The sequence below is a fragment of the Thunnus maccoyii genome, chromosome 6, assembly GCF_910596095.1.
Source record: "Thunnus maccoyii chromosome 6, fThuMac1.1, whole genome shotgun sequence".
Taxonomy (NCBI): Eukaryota; Metazoa; Chordata; class Actinopteri; order Scombriformes; family Scombridae; genus Thunnus; species Thunnus maccoyii.
Window position 1 is genome coordinate 6,304,143 of NC_056538.1, and position 18,813 is coordinate 6,322,955.

General features: G+C 40.1%; 3 protein-coding genes across 11 annotated transcripts; 1 reads left to right on the forward strand and 2 right to left on the reverse strand.

Annotated features, from left to right (window-relative positions):
• Positions 1-21: 21 nt before the first annotated feature.
• On the reverse strand, positions 22-8,734 carry dhrs12la (dehydrogenase/reductase 12-like a). 2 transcript variants are annotated; one of them, XM_042415095.1, is made up of 10 exons: positions 8,654-8,734; positions 6,331-6,464; positions 4,898-4,980; positions 4,699-4,794; positions 4,357-4,438; positions 4,193-4,254; positions 3,614-3,718; positions 2,643-2,733; positions 2,338-2,475; positions 22-987 (listed from the first exon to the last, which is right to left on the reverse strand). In XM_042415095.1, exons 1-10 carry the CDS (start codon positions 8,707-8,709, stop codon positions 872-874), a joined length of 963 nt encoding a protein of 320 aa, XP_042271029.1. In that variant the 5' UTR covers positions 8,710-8,734; the 3' UTR covers positions 22-871. The 2 variants fall into 2 exon arrangements, with proteins under 2 accessions (XP_042271029.1, XP_042271030.1); XM_042415096.1 differs by lacking the exon at positions 8,654-8,734 and adding an exon at positions 6,647-6,713.
• A 7-nt stretch (positions 8,735-8,741) lies between these two features.
• On the forward strand, positions 8,742-14,094 carry ap1s3a (adaptor related protein complex 1 subunit sigma 3a). 5 transcript variants are annotated; one of them, XM_042415097.1, is made up of 6 exons: positions 9,548-9,710; positions 10,271-10,368; positions 10,738-10,893; positions 11,498-11,606; positions 13,105-13,242; positions 13,343-14,094. In XM_042415097.1, exons 1-6 carry the CDS (start codon positions 9,708-9,710, stop codon positions 13,376-13,378), a joined length of 540 nt encoding a protein of 179 aa, XP_042271031.1. In that variant the 5' UTR covers positions 9,548-9,707; the 3' UTR covers positions 13,379-14,094. The 5 variants fall into 5 exon arrangements, with proteins under 5 accessions (XP_042271034.1, XP_042271035.1, XP_042271031.1 ...); XM_042415098.1 differs by having other exon boundaries at positions 9,550-9,710; positions 10,715-10,893; positions 13,343-14,091; XM_042415100.1 differs by lacking the exons at positions 9,548-9,710; positions 10,271-10,368 and adding an exon at positions 8,742-8,850 and having other exon boundaries at positions 13,343-14,091.
• On the reverse strand, positions 13,874-18,383 carry scg2a (secretogranin II a). 4 transcript variants are annotated; one of them, XM_042415093.1, is made up of 2 exons: positions 18,300-18,383; positions 13,874-16,181 (listed from the first exon to the last, which is right to left on the reverse strand). In XM_042415093.1, the coding sequence occupies exon 2, from the start codon at positions 16,171-16,173 to the stop codon at positions 14,209-14,211; it is 1,965 nt and encodes a 654-aa protein (XP_042271027.1). In that variant the 5' UTR covers positions 16,174-16,181; positions 18,300-18,383; the 3' UTR covers positions 13,874-14,208. The 4 variants fall into 4 exon arrangements, with proteins under 4 accessions (XP_042271027.1, XP_042271024.1, XP_042271026.1 ...); XM_042415090.1 differs by lacking the exon at positions 18,300-18,383 and adding an exon at positions 17,465-17,584; XM_042415092.1 differs by lacking the exon at positions 18,300-18,383 and adding an exon at positions 17,418-17,557.
• Positions 18,384-18,813: the final 430 nt, after the last annotated feature.

Genomic DNA, 18,813 nt, shown 5'->3' on the forward strand with positions numbered 1-18,813 from the left:
TTTTTTTTTTTTATTCTAGCATGCATTTACAAGATAGACTCCAGCCAAAGCCACAGTCAGTAAAAAGCCTTTTTAAAGGTGCAGGGCAGATATTACCAAGTCATAAAAACATGGATTTTATTGCACGTAAAGTGATGCTGCTGCTGCGGTGCATTTAAGGCACGCGGCTCATAGAGAGAACACTTCACCTCCAGCCTGAGTTCAACCTGTTCATTACAGCGACTGCACTACAATATAACAAATACACTTAACAGAGCTGTTAAATACACATCAGCAGTTTGGCACGTTTATGTTATCTAGACACAACAATGAGACTGAACACATAACTGGTGCTGTGTGAATGCAGACTGGGCGTCGTGTGCGTGACTTTGGTCGCATCAGATTCCCATCTGATTGACACCTCTTATAAAGTCACAGTAAAAGACTGGGATGTTGGTGTGTGTGTGTATGTGTGTGTGTGTGGCTCATGAAGCTGCTCTCTCTATCAGCAAGAAAACATCCTTTGAAAACTCATTAAACATCAAACATTTTTATACAATAAAAGTTTTAGTTCTTATAAATTTGAGCTTATAAATAAGAAAAATAGTTATAAAAGTAGTTATAAAGCATTACAAATCTAGCTAATCCCTCACTTACAGGTGAGTTAATCTGGCATTGTGAGGCTCGTTTCCCAAACACATCTTAAAACTCAAAGAATAGCTTCATATGTGTTTGAAGCCAGTGTTAACTCTCCAAACAGACCCAGATTTATTCCTTCCCCCTCTCCTGGAGTGTATGTTCAACAGGGGGATGAAATACTGAGCCCAGCCTCAGTCAGTATGAGCTGGTGGTGTTAGTGGTGGGGGTGTACTGGTACCCAGCTCCTGCTGTCTCAGTGTGGCTGGAACGTCTTGGCGAAGTCCTCCAGCAGAGACATTAACTTCTGCTCCTCCAGGGAGGAGCTGTGGGTCCAGGCCAGCGGCAGGTGGGTGGACACCATCCTTCGGTCTACACATGAACACACACACAACATACTTGTAAGAGCTATTCATTGCTTTACATGTGTTCCCTCATCTGGTTCTGATGTTTAAAAAATATTGTTTTCCACAAGGTGTCAGGGGAAATACAGTATCAGAGTTCAGTGATAGAAAGCCAAAAGGACCAAACACATGTATAAATATCTGCCTCCTAGTTTTGAAGGTGATTGGTTGCAGAAAAAAACAGGATTCATTTTCAGCCAATGGCAACAGATTCAAACAGCCTGAACATATTTTAGTAGGATATTTTTACTTTTCACTGTTCATGACTGTTTGATTCCACAAGGAACGACACTGAAATAGCCTCAAAGGTGTCAGTAGTTGCAGGTATTCAATTTAGTTCTAAAATAAGCAAAACATTAAATCACCTCTAAATTGTAGTATTTTATTATTATATAATGTATTAATTCAAAATTGCTTGTTTGCAGTTACACAGTTAGTTAGACATAGAAAAAAAAACACTGCAGCTGGAAGTATCTGAAATAAGATTTTCTCTCACTTGTGTGATAGATGTGATGCCCAATCAGAAAACTCTGTGTAAATTCATGATTAAACTGTGTGTACACACAAAGCAAGCCATCCATATGCATGGTTCTGTTTTATAAATTTTAATCACTGTGGAACTGGGCGCATGTGCACAAGCCTTATCTCCAGTCCCACAATTAACCATAAATGGATGAAGACGCCCTTAATCAGCTGTTATCATATCAACATGCTGCCCCAGCAGTCTTTAGACCTGTCAGTGAAACAAACAGGACAGAAATAGAGCAGTTTCACTGACTGTGTTGCATCGGCGAAGTTCTCCAACAGCCAGAGCTGTTGTTATGCATCACCATTACAGCTGTGGCTATTTATTGCGCCTATATCATTATTTCATCACATCGCAGTGATATCTCAATTATTATTAAAGATCAGAAATATGTAGTGCTCATATCTAAACATAAAGAAAACCCAACAATAGTGCCTCATATTATATAAGATGTAATGAAACGTGCTTTTTCTATTAGGCTACAGCCTCCCTCTTCAAGGCCACAGACGTCATTGTGTGTATGTGTGTGTACACCAGCGTGCAGTCGTTTGTGTGTGTGTGTGTGTGTGTGTTCAGAGGGGCACTGTACTCTCTGGCAGTATCTGGCACCAAAGGCAGCCCACTCCAGCTGCAATGGACACAGGCCAAACTTACACACACACCCCATGCCCCCCATCCCACCCACAACTGACAAACACATAATTCAGTCAGCGGACTTCTCTTCCTTTCTCCTCCTCGTTTTTTTCAACACACAAATCCCTAAAAGATAAAAAGGTGCTTCTTTAGTTTTACCCTGATAGAAGCGTCCGCTGGGGTTTGTGATCGCAGCCTCAGAGATAGCCAGCCACACCACGGTGTCGGCCCCCTGCTCTGGGGTCCGCAGGCTTTCCTTCATAGAGCTGTGGAAGTCTGGCATGGCATTAGCCACCGCTGGCACAAATAGACACAGATAGAGAGGGAGGGAAACAAAAGATAAGAGCCCAGTGTTTATAATAAAGAGTAAATTGATAGTGTTTCAAATTTTGAATTTATGTAAAAATATGTCCCAAAAGTGGCAGCTATGAATTCCTAGTGGATGTGACATGTGTGGACGATACCTGGAGTGTCCACCCAGCCAGGATGCATGACGGAGAAGTGGATGTTAGTGTGAGTCTTAGCCAGCTGCTCTGTCATCACTACCTGCTGCCTCTGGAACACACACACACACACACAAGCATGTATGAACATGTTTTAAAGAGATGAGGTACATGCTGTGTGGCTATAGGCAGGTGATTCACACGTTGTCTTTGGCACGGTCAGTCAAACCAAACATCTTGATGCTTCCCATTGAAATGATCACTGCATCATACCAAGGCTGATACTCATATTTTTTGACATCCCAAATTTTGTTCTACATACTATAAAATGAAATACATTAAAAACATGCGATTAAATATCTTAACATGAGCCATTCTAATACTAGAAATTCTAGGTTAGGAATTTAACCTAACCTAATTTAAAGGATAAAACATACTCTTAAAACCAAAACTTACTAAAACATTTTCATGCAGATTTATATTGAACTGGAACAATTAATTGCATCAGACACAATTCAGACTCAGTTAAGCTCAGGTTCAGTGTAGTACTGATCAATTATTCAATTAATATACAATCAAAAATACAACATCATATATACTATTCCATAAATATCCTAATGATCAATAAAAGGCCCACATTAGCTCAAAAATTAGGAAATATACTTTTTATCATTATACTACTTTAATATCTTGTCTTAATACCTTTTTATGTCTTATATTAAGCACTTTGAATTGCCTTGTTGAAAGATGCTTTACAAATATCTGTCACTATGACAAACATTTTCCAAAAGATTAATCACACCATTGTAGTTCTTTTCTTTCTTTTATACAATTTGCATGGAAATAAGCCAGTTTTGGCTGTTTCCTGACAAACTCTGAAGGTCGGCAATGTCCCACAGTCTGTCAGTTACGACCTTTGTGATGTTTTAACGCACTGATAAGCGACTACTTATCAGTGCGTTAAAACATCACAGAACAAGCTGAGTTCTTACCTTGTGCTGGGCGTAGACCATGGTGCCGTCATAGCGGCCCCTCTCAGACTGCAGGTTTCCTGTCCTGAGCTTCTGCACCAACATCCCCCCTGATGACACTGTGATCTGAACATGGAGGAATGGAAACAGGAGTGAGGGGTGGGGGAGGGAGCTCGGGTTTTAGAGGGCACAATATAAGATCCAATTTCATATCAATTGTATACAGTGTTGTAGTGTATTGTAATGTTTAAAATTTGATCCACCTCAGCCATTAAAATGCTGCTTACATGTTTTGCACTAATAATTATAATCCAATATTATAATATAAGATAACACTGTTGTTGTTTGCATAATGAGTACTTTTATTTTTGATGATTTTCCTAATATATACTACCTTTTAACATGTGATCTGGTATTTTGCATTTGTCTCGCAAAAATTCCCCATACCAGCAATTAACCATTACATAGCCACAACCCAGTGGCCCACACCCATTAAATGTACATTAAAATGATGGATCATGCTGAGAAAAGCCTCTTTGAGCATTTTATTACATTTTTTAACTGAAGGAGGAGATTCTGACTTGTGTCTGTCAGACTCACCACTCTGGGATCTGCACTCTTCTCCAGTAAAGGGATGAGACTCTTTGTGAGAATGTAAATCCCTAGAGGACAGACAAGGATGGAAAAAAAACACTTTTCTCAACTACCCTTGTTTTTTTCCTCCCATCGCTTTCTTCAAACCTCACCCCTGACCTGTGACTCACCCAGGACATTTGTGGCGAAGCTCTTCTCAAGCCCCTCGGCATTCACATCCCTCTGACTCATGATAGAGCCTGCGTTATTGATCTGCACAGATTACAACATATTAGACGATCATTCACTGCAGTCAAAAGAAAACAGAGACCTGACAGATGTGACATTATGATGTATCTCTTTTCTTTTATTGAACCAAAACATTAAAATATATGAGAAAACTGAAGTGAGCGCCAGCAAAAAGCAATAAAAGCAACACTGAGCGAATGAATGACAGAAAGATGGAGATAATAATCTGATAACACATTGCCATATATTTTCCAATATAAAAACAGGTTACTCATATCACTCACCAGTACATTGAGAGCCTTGTACTTCCTCTTGAAGGCTTCTGCAAACTCCCAGACCTTCTTGGTCTCAGACAGGTCCAGGATGTGGACGTACACCTCCTGCAAAGACACGAGCCATTTAATGAATAATATCACATCTGGAGAGACAGAGTCTGTCCCCTTGTTTTTCAAAATATCTGTTTAGAAGTGAATCACACTCTACTTTATTCCCTGTCTCCTTGACGATATCAGCCCTAGCCTCCTCAGCCTTGTCCTTGTTTCTGCACACCATGTGGATCGCTCCACCTGTGACAAAGATCGAATAAGCATCATTATTTACCAGCAGGTAATTTGTATCTGGATGCGTTTTCAAGAGGAAAAGACAACAGGGTTTATCTTCACCTTCCTGTGATGAGCCCAACTTCATATGATGGCTGTTATATTATTTACTATATTTACCAAATGCTTGTTTTGTTCCTGCTTGTTTTCAACCAGTTTATGAAGATACAATATATACAGCACACAGCACATGTTTTTCACTTTGCATTAACCTGTCACACCATTCATCAAAATCCTTCTGTCCTTTGTGAATAGATTAAAAAGTTCCAAAATAGTTATGAAGCACAGCTGCAATGTTTTAAGGTTGAGTTTTGTTTGGTAACATCAACTCAGTGTTCAGGCACCATCTTCTAAAATTGATTTGCCTTCTTGCAAATATCTGATAATAAATCTGATAAATAAAAGAAATATGTGAGGATTTTGACCTGGATGCACCTTATCTGTGTACTTTATGAGAGATTTATCATCACTACATGGTGTTTGATTATCCTAAGTATTGTATTACTAAAGGCTAATGTTACCTGACCCATTCAAAGATTTGCAGAATTGGACATTTGTATAATACATATTGGGAAAGTGTTAGATGTTACAAAATTATTAACATTTTCTTCCTATTGTATGTGCAATATGTACAATTATAATTCCATCAGTGTTTGGTAGTTAGATGTATGGGCTTACAAGCAAACAAGCATAACTATTCTCATACTACTCATATTACTTGATATATAATACAGTATGTGTATGTGAGATAACATGTTCTGTATGTATGCGAGAAAATATAGACACCAAGTAAGTCTTGGTGTGTTTGTAAATATATGTGTACATGTATATATGTGTATCCTTGATTCATTGACTTTCCCTACATAACTGTGGCTTGCATGGAATTGGAAGTGTAGAGCATAGATTACTAACTTTTTACACCACACCACCTGTTCCCTTTTTTATTTTTTAAAATTGTATTCAATTTTTTTCTTTTTTATCTTTAACAGCTTTAAATATGTATGTACATAAAATACAGTGTAGGGGTATCTGCATATGTATGTATATACAGTATGTGCACATATGTATATATTTTTTTTCTTTATTTCCCTTTTTTCTAATATATACTGTATCTATATTATTGTTTGTAACCTAATTTATTGTGTAAATATAATTCACAAAAGAAGCATTTCTGTGACTCATAGAAACTCATAGTTACAGCTGTAACTCCTAGTAATAACACTAGAAACTTCCACAGTACAGTTTCAGTGTGGATGTCTAATTTGCTTGTTCAGGTATGAGTTGATTTGCTGACAAAGAGGGCAGTAGGGTTGGTACCTCTCTTAGCGATGGCCATGGCGGTGGCTTTCCCAATGCCACTGTTGGCTCCTGTTATCATGAAGGAGCGTCCCGCCATGGACACCTCCAGGTCCTTCTCCACAAATCGCTTGGAGGCTGACAGGAAGGCATTCCTGCAGAGCATAAACATTTATGAATTATTTCTGTATCAGCAGCCTGTTTATCTGCACATCTGTACTGTGTCTGAATCTCAGCCTCAGGGCTCAGTCCAGTGGATGCTGGGATGAGACTTTAAATGGGTCAGAAGGTTCACTGCAGAAGGACAGCAATGAAATAAAATCAAGTTGGCACTTACAATGCTGTAATAAAACTCAGCTGCACACATCCGGTCCTGAGAGAGAAAGTGTGTGTGTGTGTGTGTGTGTGTGTGTGTGTGTGTGTAGGGTAAGAGAGGGTCCGTGTTTGAGGTCAGCCTGCTTACTGTACAGTACGTCTCTTCACAGCATTACTGTACAGATACAATGAAAGGAGGAGCGTGCCTGGCATCATCTCTGATGAGAAGACTTGTGGGGGGTGAGGAGGGGGCATCTGAGACTACCGATGGTGACAACAGGATCGCTGTATGTGTGTATGTGAGTGTGTGTGGCACCAAGGACCTCAATTCCACCCTTTGTCCTGGATGCCATTGTTGCGGGCGGCTGAAGGGGGGAGATGAAGGGATACAGGGACGGGGGTAGTAGTGAGGCTAAATGCCCGCTCTGTTCGATGGTGTCATGCAGAGAGCTATTAGTGAAGGGTCAGAGCGGGTTGCCAGGCAGCTCTCTAAGAGAAAAGATAACACAGAACAAAGGGGAGAAGGGAAACAATCACAAAAGCACCTCTTCAGATAACTTGGCTTGCTTTATACTGATGAGGAAAGGCGCTTCAGAGCTGCAACAGATCAGATCAGATCAGGACATTTAGAGCTCTGTTGGTTGGACAAATGACTTATAACCTTACATGACTCCTGCTGAGTCACTAGAAACTGTGTTTGATTCATAAATCAGTGATATTCGAAGGTTCTAAACCTTTCTTTCCTTTCTGTTTAGTGATGTAGTGGGACTCACATGGTAAAATCTGTAGTCAGCGATCAGCAGGGTGCAGCAGCACAAATAAAAATCAGACCCATTACACATACATTTCATCCCTTCTAAAGATCAAGTCCTCATATAACATTTCCTCTAACCCAGTTTGTTGTTACTTATTAGGGTGTTATCTTTCATCAGGACTACTAACATCAACCTAAAATTTTGACAAAAGTCTTAAATAAGAGACATGAATGCAGTCTAAGTGGGTTTCCCCTTTCTATTCTAGAGCTGCAATGATTAGTCGATCATAAGAAAATTAATTGCAGACTATTTTGATAACTGATTAATCATTTTGAGTCATTTTTTAAAAGCCATTATCTGGTTCCAGCTTCTTCAATGTGAATATTTTCTGGTTTCTTTAGTCTTTTATGATAGTAAAGTGAATATCTTTGGGTTGGGGACAAAACAACACATTTTAGTTTGTATCTTAGGCTTTGGGAGACATTGGTCAACATTTTTCACCATTTTCTGATATTTTTAAGATCAAACAAGTAATTGATTAATTGTGAAAATAATCGACCGATGAATTGATCATGAAAATAATTGTTAGTTGCAGCCTTACTCTACTCTATTTTATTCTATTCTATTCTTTTCTATTCTATTTTACATTATCTAGGCTGATTGGGAAATGGAGTGGCTCAAACCCATCCCATCTCTTAAGATCTATTTATGTAGACAACCATCATGATATATACATTTTTGAACAGACAAATGAACAGAAACTCAATGTATATTGCGGCAAAAACATCCACCTAGATAATTAAAAAAAAAATCAAATAATTAATTTCACTAGCAGTAAACTATTTCTATTATTTCAAATTCAAATGGACATCTGAGTCTCTAACTCAGTTTAAACATGCAGTAAAAATGTCACACAAGCTTTTAGAAGGATGCCTGTAAAAGTTACATCTGGTAACACATTAACTGAAGTGCACTTTGATGTTTAGATCCATTAGAATCAGAAAGAAGCACATTATAATCATAACAGAAAATGACATTTTTTATTAGCAAATTGAATCTTTACATTTTCTCTCATCTAGAGTTTCTTGTTTGTCTATAAATGATGAGATTATGCTGCATTATAAAGTGTTATTGAGTGTCAGCTTGTTCCTTCTCACTACACTGGGAGTGATGCACAGGACACATCAGCCACACACACTCACTGCAGCTCCTACAACACTGAAGTGAAGTCTCAGCAGTACAGAGGGCAGAGATACAGTATAAAGTCATCTTACCTGGTGAACTCAGTCACTCCCTTCAGGAACCAGGCGGAGTTGCGGTACAGAGACATGGTGCTGCTCTGGAAGCCTCTCGCTGCGCTGAGCTCTCTCCTCCGCTTTTACTCTGGATCCAAACCACGTGTGGCCCCACTGAATTAACATCAGAGGACCACCCAGCGGCAGGCAGGAAGGATGCATATTCAACCTCAAATGTAATATTCAGTTTATGATGCGACAGCTCTTAAAGCTGAATTTACAGTGATCTACAGCCTGCGTTATGAGAGCACATTATTCCTCCTGTAATGTACACAGGACTTTATTAGACTGTTAGTTACATTTTCTACATGACATTACTCCATTCATCATTTTCCTGACACATTTACGTGCATGGTTGTGGCTGTGTAGTCAAGCTAATAAAATCTGACTACAGGAACCTTTAAAACCCGCCAACATAATTGAAACAGTATATCTGGTTTGTTTAAAACCTATAGAACGACATTTTACGTGGGGTCTTGTGCCTACATGGCATATTTTGTTAACTTGCACGGAGCCACACTGTCTAAAACCTTCATTTGTAGCGTTAAAGTAACGTTAATTAGTATTTAAAACGTTAAAATATAGCGTAGAAGTAAAAAGTACTTAAGTACAAGTACCTCAAATTTGCAGGCTACTGAAGTGCAGTACTTTAGTAAATGTTCTTCCACCACTGTAATAACTAAGGATGAATATAACTGCAGCCTGTACTGTGAGTTACCACACATCCAACAGCTGCACTGGTCTAGTCACGGACTGTATATAAAGAGGATCTAACCTACCTGTTTGTTGTGCAGCTTTGCGCTTTGGCTCCTCGCAGCCAATCAGCCACTGGAGCGCAGCAGGGCGCGGCTGTGACTGGAGAAGGTGTGAGCGCACTGATTTCTGGGAAGATCAGTAATGTCGCCGCATCTTAAAACCATGGTGAAAACGCATGAGATTCAGTAGGATAGGAGGACTAGGATTCAGGGGTAGGCTTTATTATAAGGCTGGAGGATTTGAATTTGACTGATTTCTCTCGGACAGCTGTGACAAAATGGTGAGTATTCGAGCTCGCTTCTATAGTCGGATATGTACCTGTAGGTAATCCTGCACTGTAAACCTATCAGTAATTCATTCATTCTGTAGTATGTCCAAATAACTTTTTTAAAGTGAAAACTCAGCCGGTAGAGGGGTGATTATTTTCCTTTTTTCTAGTTGCAATTCAATTTATTAGAGGGACTTCCTTGTTCAAAGGTCATGTAATTGATAGTGGAGTGGCAGACAGAGTAGACATTCCTAAAAACTCCTTTAAAGCGTTGACATTACTGCAGAAACAACCAGAGGGCTTGGAAAGGATGCAGGGTAACAACAATGTTGTATGTGACAGGCAAATGAATGGAAATCCGTGATCCTGGTGATGCGTGATTTATTTTAACAATACATTAAATGTGATCACTCAGATTCACAGACAACCATCACATAGCATAAAAATAAATAGCATAGCATTAAAATAAAGAATTTAAGCCCAAATAATTTTTTCATCTTCGTCCAGCAGACAGTTGTGTTATAATTACACTCCTGGCCTTCTTTAGTCCACATGTCATGGTTTTGTTGCAGGCAGATGCACTGCTGCTTGCAACTGCACCTCGGGGCAAAGAGTTCTCATGCCCTTGTGCAACGCAAGCATTGTATTTACTGTTTTATTGCATTCAAAGGTGAGTGCAAGGTGAGGTGTTTCTTCGTTCACATTTCTAGTTGGGAAATCTAATTGCTGTTTGGTGCAAACACCGTCACCACTTTTGGGTGGTTTCATTTTAGCTGCAGCTCTAACTGACTGTTGCAGGAGATAGTATTATGTTGTTCGCACACGCATGTGTCTGAATGAATGCTTAATTAACTTGTATAACACAGGATGTTGCTTCTCTCACAAAACAATGTTTGATTATTTTACAACCCTTTTGTGCAGTCAGCCTTGATATTGCTCAGTTCAGACAAAAATTTAATTTATGTCATGTCAGTTTTAGGCACCACTTTGCGTATGACTCATTTTCCTAATTTCAGATGCGCTTCCTGTTGCTGTTCAGTCGGCAGGGGAAGCTGCGACTGCAGAAATGGTTCACACCATTAACGGACCGAGAGAAGAAGAAGGTGATCCGGGACATGACGATGATGGTGTTGGCCCGTCCACCACGTTCCTGCAACTTCCTCCAATGGAGGGACCTCAAGATTGTTTACAAAAGGTGGCTGCAAGAGACACAGCTGCTCTTTCATTCCTGTTATTATTATCAGTTAGGTTTTGTTTTTTCATGTTTCGTCATCAGCAGTATGTGCCTGGCAGGTACAGACTTGGTACCACATGGGTGTTGAGCAGTAAAGAGAAACCACCCTTAACTCTGCCAATGCTTAATGGTTGTGTTCTCTTGACTACCGCTCAAAATACACACAATGCAAACACGCCTTTTCCCAACAATGGGTTAACAAGACCACTCAGAGTAAAGGTCTACTTAAACACACAGAGCATGATTGAGATTACTGGCCGAACCATGTTAGTGATGGTGCAACACAGCACTTATCCTCTCATGACCTTTCATCTCATTGTCTCATAGTAACAACCTTGTGATAAATATGGAGTTAATGGAAGTGGAAAAATAACAGGAACACTTTACAATATAATAATCTAGTATAATAACCAAGTAAAATAAAAAAAAGTGCAGTACATTGTACTTTTATGACACTTACAATGGTATTTTTTTTATTGATTTGCTTTGCATGTTTCTCCAGATTCTTGACAACATTGTGTCAATCATTGCTGTGACATTTGACCATTTTCCTCTTCAAATGCAGGTATGCCAGTCTGTATTTCTGTACTGGTCTGGACGACCAGGATAATGAGCTGCTGAGCCTTGAGGTGCTCCACAGATATGTGGAGTTGCTGGATAAATACTTTGGTAATGTAAGTAGAGCTGAAATGTTTTTGCTCAAGCAGATTCTGTTTGGTCATTAACAATCTGTTTTGTTAGTTGGGCCCACACAGACATACAGGAGGTTTCAATCACTCTGGCTAATTAGACATCTGCTCAGGCTGACATTAGGCATCAGTACGCATTGCTGTAATCTGGATTACATGAAATCACCAAACTCCATGTACAAAGTCTAATTTATCCTTCCTCAACAGCTGCAACAAAACTCACAGGAGAGTGAGGTAGAAGTCAATGAAGTTCAGTCTGCACACAGTCCTGAGAAAAGGTCTAATCAGGCAGAATGAAAACAACTGTGTGGGTGGACAGTCTGTGTAGGGGTTTAAACGTCTGCTCTCAAACTGTTTATTTCCCAAGAATATTTTTACATTGTCTAAAACTTATAGTGTGTATTTTACAGAGGGTAATTTTATCCAAAATATTTATATTTTTTAAATTCTACTGCTATGGCTATTCACATAATGACTAAGATAAAGCAAAGATTTGATATTGTCTATCAGACAATATAGTGCTCAGTCATCAGGAGATCGTAAGTCCAGGCCCATTGAAATTAATGTGTAGTCACTTCAAAGAACAGATATTATGAAATTACAAACTAAAAATAGAAGTGAAAATAAAAACTGCTAAAGAAAAGAGGAGATAGAAAAAAAGAGGTGCCCCTGGAACACAACACCACAAAGCAGCTCTAAGTACATGTTGCACATGGGTGCACTGTATTAATTAAGCCGAAATTTCCTTCATGTTTTAAAGGTGTTGGGTTATTTTGAAAGAAGCCAACTTTACGTCACCTCTGACTCAGTGATCACTTGTCTTGTGGTGTATAACACAATGATTTGCTCTGCTGGCTGCAGAAATTTGTTCTCATTCAGTCACAAGAGCATTAGTGAGGTCGGGCACTAATGTTGGGTGATGAGGTCTGGCTCGCAGTCAGCATTCCAGATCATCCCAAAGATGTTGGATGGGGTTGAGGTCAGGGCTCTGTGCAGGAGAACAGACATGTTTCTTAAAAAGCCTCCACATCAGTTTGATCAATGCTTATAATTATACAGGTCAAACACTGAAATACAGTGACTCCTGCTTTACATTATGCAGGAGTTTAGTAAAATGCCCTCTCCTTCCCTCCTGAATCTGCAAATGGATATTTTACAGTGCTTTTTACCAGTCAGACTCCCCCTGGTGTCCACAAGGTGCCCTTGCTCCAAAACGACTTTGAGATGGACCCTGCTTGTTTTTATCTACAGGAGGAGAGCCACGCCTTCTTATTTACAAAAACTCAAACAATGAAAATGAGGAGAGCAAGAGGAAAAGAGCAGATAGAAAGGGGAGAGAATGAATGAAAATGAGATAGGTCAAGACATGTATTATACAGACAGCTTGCCATTTTTTTTTAGTCTTTCTAATATTTAATTAAGACCTGATCTTAAAACTCAATCTCAAATCTAGTGGACTGTATATTTTTTCCTCCTCTGTCAGGTGTGTGAGTTGGACATCATTTTCAACTTTGAGAAGGCCTACTTCATCCTGGATGAATTCCTGATGGGAGGAGAAGTCCTAGAAACTTCCAAAGTAGATGTGGGTGTATCCATAGAGGAGGCTGACACACTCCAAGAGGTGCAGTATAGTTTCACAGACCCTCAGTGAACGTACTGTAGGTTTCATTGAAGAAATGACTTGTGTGATATGTGTTTGCATATCTCATCTCTTATCACAGACAATGGAGGAATACATGAGTAAACCTGCCTACTGAGTCGAGAGAAGACAAGGATGAAAGGTTTATTATTGCGTAGTATGTTGACTAAGCGACTAACAAATAATTCAGCCTAATTTTTCATGTTTTCACTTAAGTTGCAAGAATTACGTTCTTCAAAATGTCTACCACTCTCATTTAAAACCATTTAATGTAATGCAGCTAAAACAAGAATGTTTATCTCTGAAAATCTGATACTTAAAATATATCTCAGAGTATTGATTAAAGTCAATATTATTTTTGTTGAAAAGTTTTCAGGATAATATCAATTACATTTGCATTTATAAGTGCCTTTTAAGCCTCTCAGGGTTGACAGGGTGACAGGAAATATGACTGAAAACATATTCTCTGTGTGACAGCATTGTCTCATCTGTCAATATATCCAAATGTCCTTTTAAAAATATATTTTAATGTTTTTGTAATGTAATCTGTCATTTACATTTAAACCGATGCTTTGTATGATGCTGAATAATTGAAGAAACACTACACAGTAAGGAAAAATAAAGTCAATGCTTTATTAACCTCAAGTATGTCACATATGACCACATTTAAGAAATAATTACCAAAAAACACAAATCTAAGGGATCCAACACTGATTTGGTTGTGTGCGTTGAAATGTAAGGCTGGTGAGTCACATGTACTGGTTGTAAGTGTTGTTGAAACTCAAATGAATGTCTGAACACTCACATTTCTGCTAATAAATAAGAACATTTGTAAACCTACACAATAACTACAGCTGACTGCATGTTTTATCTTTCAAAATACTTTATTTTGACCCTCTCCCTCCACCGAAACAATATATATATATGTATATGTATCTACAGCCTTATTTATATTCCTGGGGCAGTTTTGGCATCGGTATCACTTTCTTCAGTTTCTGGGTTCAGATAGCTCAGCAATTTCATCACTGCCTCATTATCAAAGCCTTGCATTTGTGTATTACCGCCCTTTTCATCGTGCTCAGACTGTCTCTTTTCATCCATGCTTTTATCTGAGTCCATTTGATCAAAATAATTCTGTATTGCCTGCTCAAAAGACCCCGTCATGCTGTGTCCCACTTCATCTCTCTTTTGGCTCGCTTTGTTGTTCCTGTATGCCGGGTTGGGATACTGTGCCAGCATCTGAGCTGCTAGATACGCTGCCAGTTCATCCTCGTCCACGGTGTCATCATAGTCGTCCTTTAATTTGCTGGGAAGGCGCCGTTGCGTGGGAGCGGATTCCCCCAAAAGCCCCGCAGGCAGACTGTGAAGTCGTGACAGTGAGCTTTTGTACTGCTTCTGCTTCCTGACAGGAGCTTGATCTTTGTTCTCTGTGCCCCCTAACCCCAGGATGTTGAGGATTTCCTCTGTCCGCAGGTCTTCCGGGGTCTTTTGTCTATCAGGAAGGCGTCTGTTGTAGAATTTAGCTTCAGTACTCTTGTGTGTCTTCTTTGAGGATATCTGAGAGAGCTTGTTTTGTGCTCTTGCTAATTCGTTGCTCTTTCGTGACTTGTCTTGATTTGTTGTTTCTCCAGACTTGAGCATGTCCATCAGGTCTTCAGGTGGAATCTGGTATTTCTGGGAGATTTGAATGAGCTGGTAGATGGCTTGTGGGTCTATGTTATCTCTGTACTGCATTTGAGCCACTCTCCTCTCAGCCCTCTGTTTCTCCTCTTCCTCTATTGCTCGTTTCTGCTCTTCCTCTTCTGTTTTCTCCAGCACTTTGAGAAGGTAATAGTCCACCAGGTTGGTCACATCATCTGGATCCTTTGACCTCTTGACTGGATAGCTTTCATCATCTTCCTCTTCGCCGTCGTCATCAGTTTCTTCGTCCTCATCGTCGACATAATCAAGGCCTCGATCAAACTCGTGTTTGTTGTCCCTCTCCTCCTCCTCGTCTTCCTCCTGTTCTTGTAGTGGACCCCAGTCTGCTAGATCCCCATCCACATCATCGTACGCCACATTCCTCACATTAAACATATCATCACCGTCTTCCTCCTCCTCCTCTTCCATGGCATCCTCTTCATCTTGCCGTTTGTGCACGGACTTCACATTAGTTAGCTTGTCCAGTTCATCAAATACAGACTGCAGCGTGGCCAGGTTCTGAGGCGTGTACTTCTCCTCCACGTTCTCATTGGTGCGCTTGAAGGGGCTCTCGTGCTCCAGATCTGGCCCCTCCTCATCCTCATCCTCATCCTCATCCTCGTCTCCTTCACCTTCTTCCTCATCCTCAAACATTAATGGTAGCTTCTTGTGAGGCATGATGCCATGTTGCTTCTGCTGCACCCTGGGGTACATGCTGTCCTTCATGGCTGCTCCTTCGCCTCCGCCCAGGGAGGAGGGACGAAGCAAAGCTTGCTTGGAGGCCTTTTCTGTCTGTTGGAGGGTGCTGAGCACAGCCTGGAGCAGCTCTTCACTCTTATCCTCCCTTCCTTCCTCCTCCTCCTCCTCCTCTTCCTCATCCTCATTTTTGCTTTGCGTAGGGTTAGAAGCCAGTCTCAGCATGGCACGAAGCTTCTCAGCGTCATCCATGTGGCTGGCATCGTGCCCTGCAGTGAGAGGGGAATGCTGCTGGGAGTTTGTGCCAGTTCTCTGACGGAGGTTCTCGATGTACTCTAAGGCTTTGAGCATGTCAGCATTGGGAGCCTGGTGGACATTTCCTCTCTGGGGGTCTGATTCACTTCCTCGCAGTCTGTGGTCTCTGAGAGAAGCCCCGTGAACGCCGGAGGAGCTGAGAAAGAGGAGGATTAGAAGGAGGCTGGCAAAACAGACGAGGTAAGGTTTGCCTGTTGTAGAGGTATTGGGGAGTGACGGCATGGTGACGCCTGGAGAGGGAAGACAAAGAGGCACATGTCAGGACTGACCTTTACACATTAAGCTAACAGGTTCGCAACGGTTACCGCTCTGGCATTTCTTAAATGTCTTTTGCTCTTATCATCACTTTAATTGTCTGGTGATAACACCACAGACCATGAACACATCTGTATTGATTTGGAGGCAGTGCTTGGAAATATATAAAGTCTTGATCCATGACTTTTGCACTGGTGTAAACTAGGTCAAACACCTCAATTTATTCTTATAGTATATGTTTTTTAAGTGGCCATTTTATGCCTGTATTGACAGTTGATAGAGAGATGACGGGAAACAATGAGAGAGCGACATGACTCACATTAAATAAAGCCTTTGGTTAAAATGTATTCATTGGGACTTTATTTTACTTGAGCATATAATTATTCCTTTTACATTTTTGTAATGCTTTTGTTTGCATTTGATGAGATTTTTTTCATTATTCTTTAGTCATGTTTTATGTAGCACTAACAGTTATGTTTGCATCAAAAAGATGAAAGTCTGCAGCAGCAAAAAATAAATAAATAAATAAATGAGCCTGTCCTCCCAAGAAAAACTCGGTTGCCAAAAACTATCTATAGTTACGTTTGAGTAGCCTATCAGACGCCATCTAGCGGCCGTAGCAATTATGTCCCGGAGAAGTTACAGTTCCAATATTGTCTATAAAGGTGACTTCCTCATTAGGAGGAGGTGGGTTGGGCAAACGGCTAGATAGTTTAGTTAGATGGCAAAAAATGGACTAAGCTGCAGGAGACTCTGTTCACTTCGGGACATTTAAAAAAAAAAAAAAAGTAACTGGTATTAACTGTTGCCATGACGACGGAGGTTGCCTAACTTTAAGGAAGTAGTAACAATTTTTCAAGTGAACATTTTAATGCAAACCAGTATCTTTCCCTAGCCCTAACCAAGTTGTGCCTAAACCTAACTAGACATTAATCACAGTTTTGTCACATCTTAAAACATCGTTATTTTTTAACAGTGATTTCTAACAGTTTTGGAAAGCAGCATATTACGCTCCAGTGGGTCATTCTGGAGTGCAGGTATAAACGACCATATAGGTCGTTTAATTTGAAGTACTTGTCGATTTAGTAGTAGTAGTAGCAGTAGTAATAACAATAACAATAATAATAATGATAATAATAATAATAATAATAATAATAATAATAATAATAATAATAATAGGACCTTTAAGTGTAACGCAGCTCAGTTATCACCGTAAAATATCACGCAGGGTGTTTGTATCTCTCCTCCATTTTCTTGCCTGTTGCTGGTATTTGAGGATCATACTGGAATTCTGCCGCCTGTTTGCCAGCAGCAGTAATAGCAGCGGCATTCAGTTCCCGTGCAAATCTCATTAGTCGTCAAATTGCTGCTCTCCGTGAGTCACTGCCTCGTTGTCAAGGTAACCCGGTAAGGCTGATGTTCCCATGGAACCTCTCCTTTAACCGCAGAAAACCTTTAAAGTCCAATTATGACTGTTTTCAAGCTTTAACTCCAGTTAAACACTGTTGCGTTGAAACACATTGTCAGTGGGATAAATTCTGCCTATATGGGCTTAGCCAATATAAAACAAGCATGCGAAATGCATTAAAATTTTTATTTTGGAGGCAAATGCTTTAAATAATAAAGGTTAACAAGTTAATATTTTTTGAGATAGGAACTTTTTCCCAAAGGAGCCAAAAAAGAAAAGGGCATGACAGACCATAAGCGACGACGCATAAGCAATTATTTTTCCCCTTGTTTACTTTTTACCTCATTTTTCCAACCAGAATTTAAACGGCTAAACGTCGCTTTGTCATTTACAGTATATATTTACTTGTGAGGAAAAGAAAAGTAGCATTTGATACGAGTAACAGAGCGCAAGCAATTCTGAATAATCTGAGGCGAAATGAGAACAAAGACTGCGGGCAACACAACGCAACATCTTCGCCTCAACATCTGTGGCGGTGCATCAGGTTGGTAAACAGCTCCTGCAGCTGAAGCTGGCTCAAGTAAGAAAAAAAACGTCTAATGTTATGACGGGTGATAGGAAACATATTTAGAGTAAGTTTTAGTGTAATGTGGGTCATGCTATTAACAAGACAACGAAGTCTTACCTTTGTTATTAGTTTCTGTCGAGGGTCGTGAGTGAACTGAGCATCTCTGTCTCGCAGTGTGAGTCTGATTTCAGCACCGCGGACAGCTCCTCATGCTATTAGAGGGACCACCTGACTTGTGCGTCAGAGAGCTGGGAGATACGCAACACAGGCGCGCGCGCGCGCGCGCGCACACACACACACACACACACACACACACACACACACGCTCAGTTAATTTGAGTCAGCCAAACAAAACTGCTTCTCTCTTTGAACATGGACTGAAAGTAGTTTTGACCCAGTACAGCTCAATGGCTGCATAACGGCTTTTGTCGCAGTTTATGGTGAAATGAATACATCCATAATGGGTCTATATTTAGGACCACTGACTTACTGAGGAGCTGATATGGCTCTCCTGTCTCAGATGATTGAACCTGTTCATATTAACACACGTTGTAGGCGTTTTAATAGGTTAATAAAGATTACAAGTCATCACATCATACTGCTGAGCTGAAACTCGTTTTCTCACCGTTTG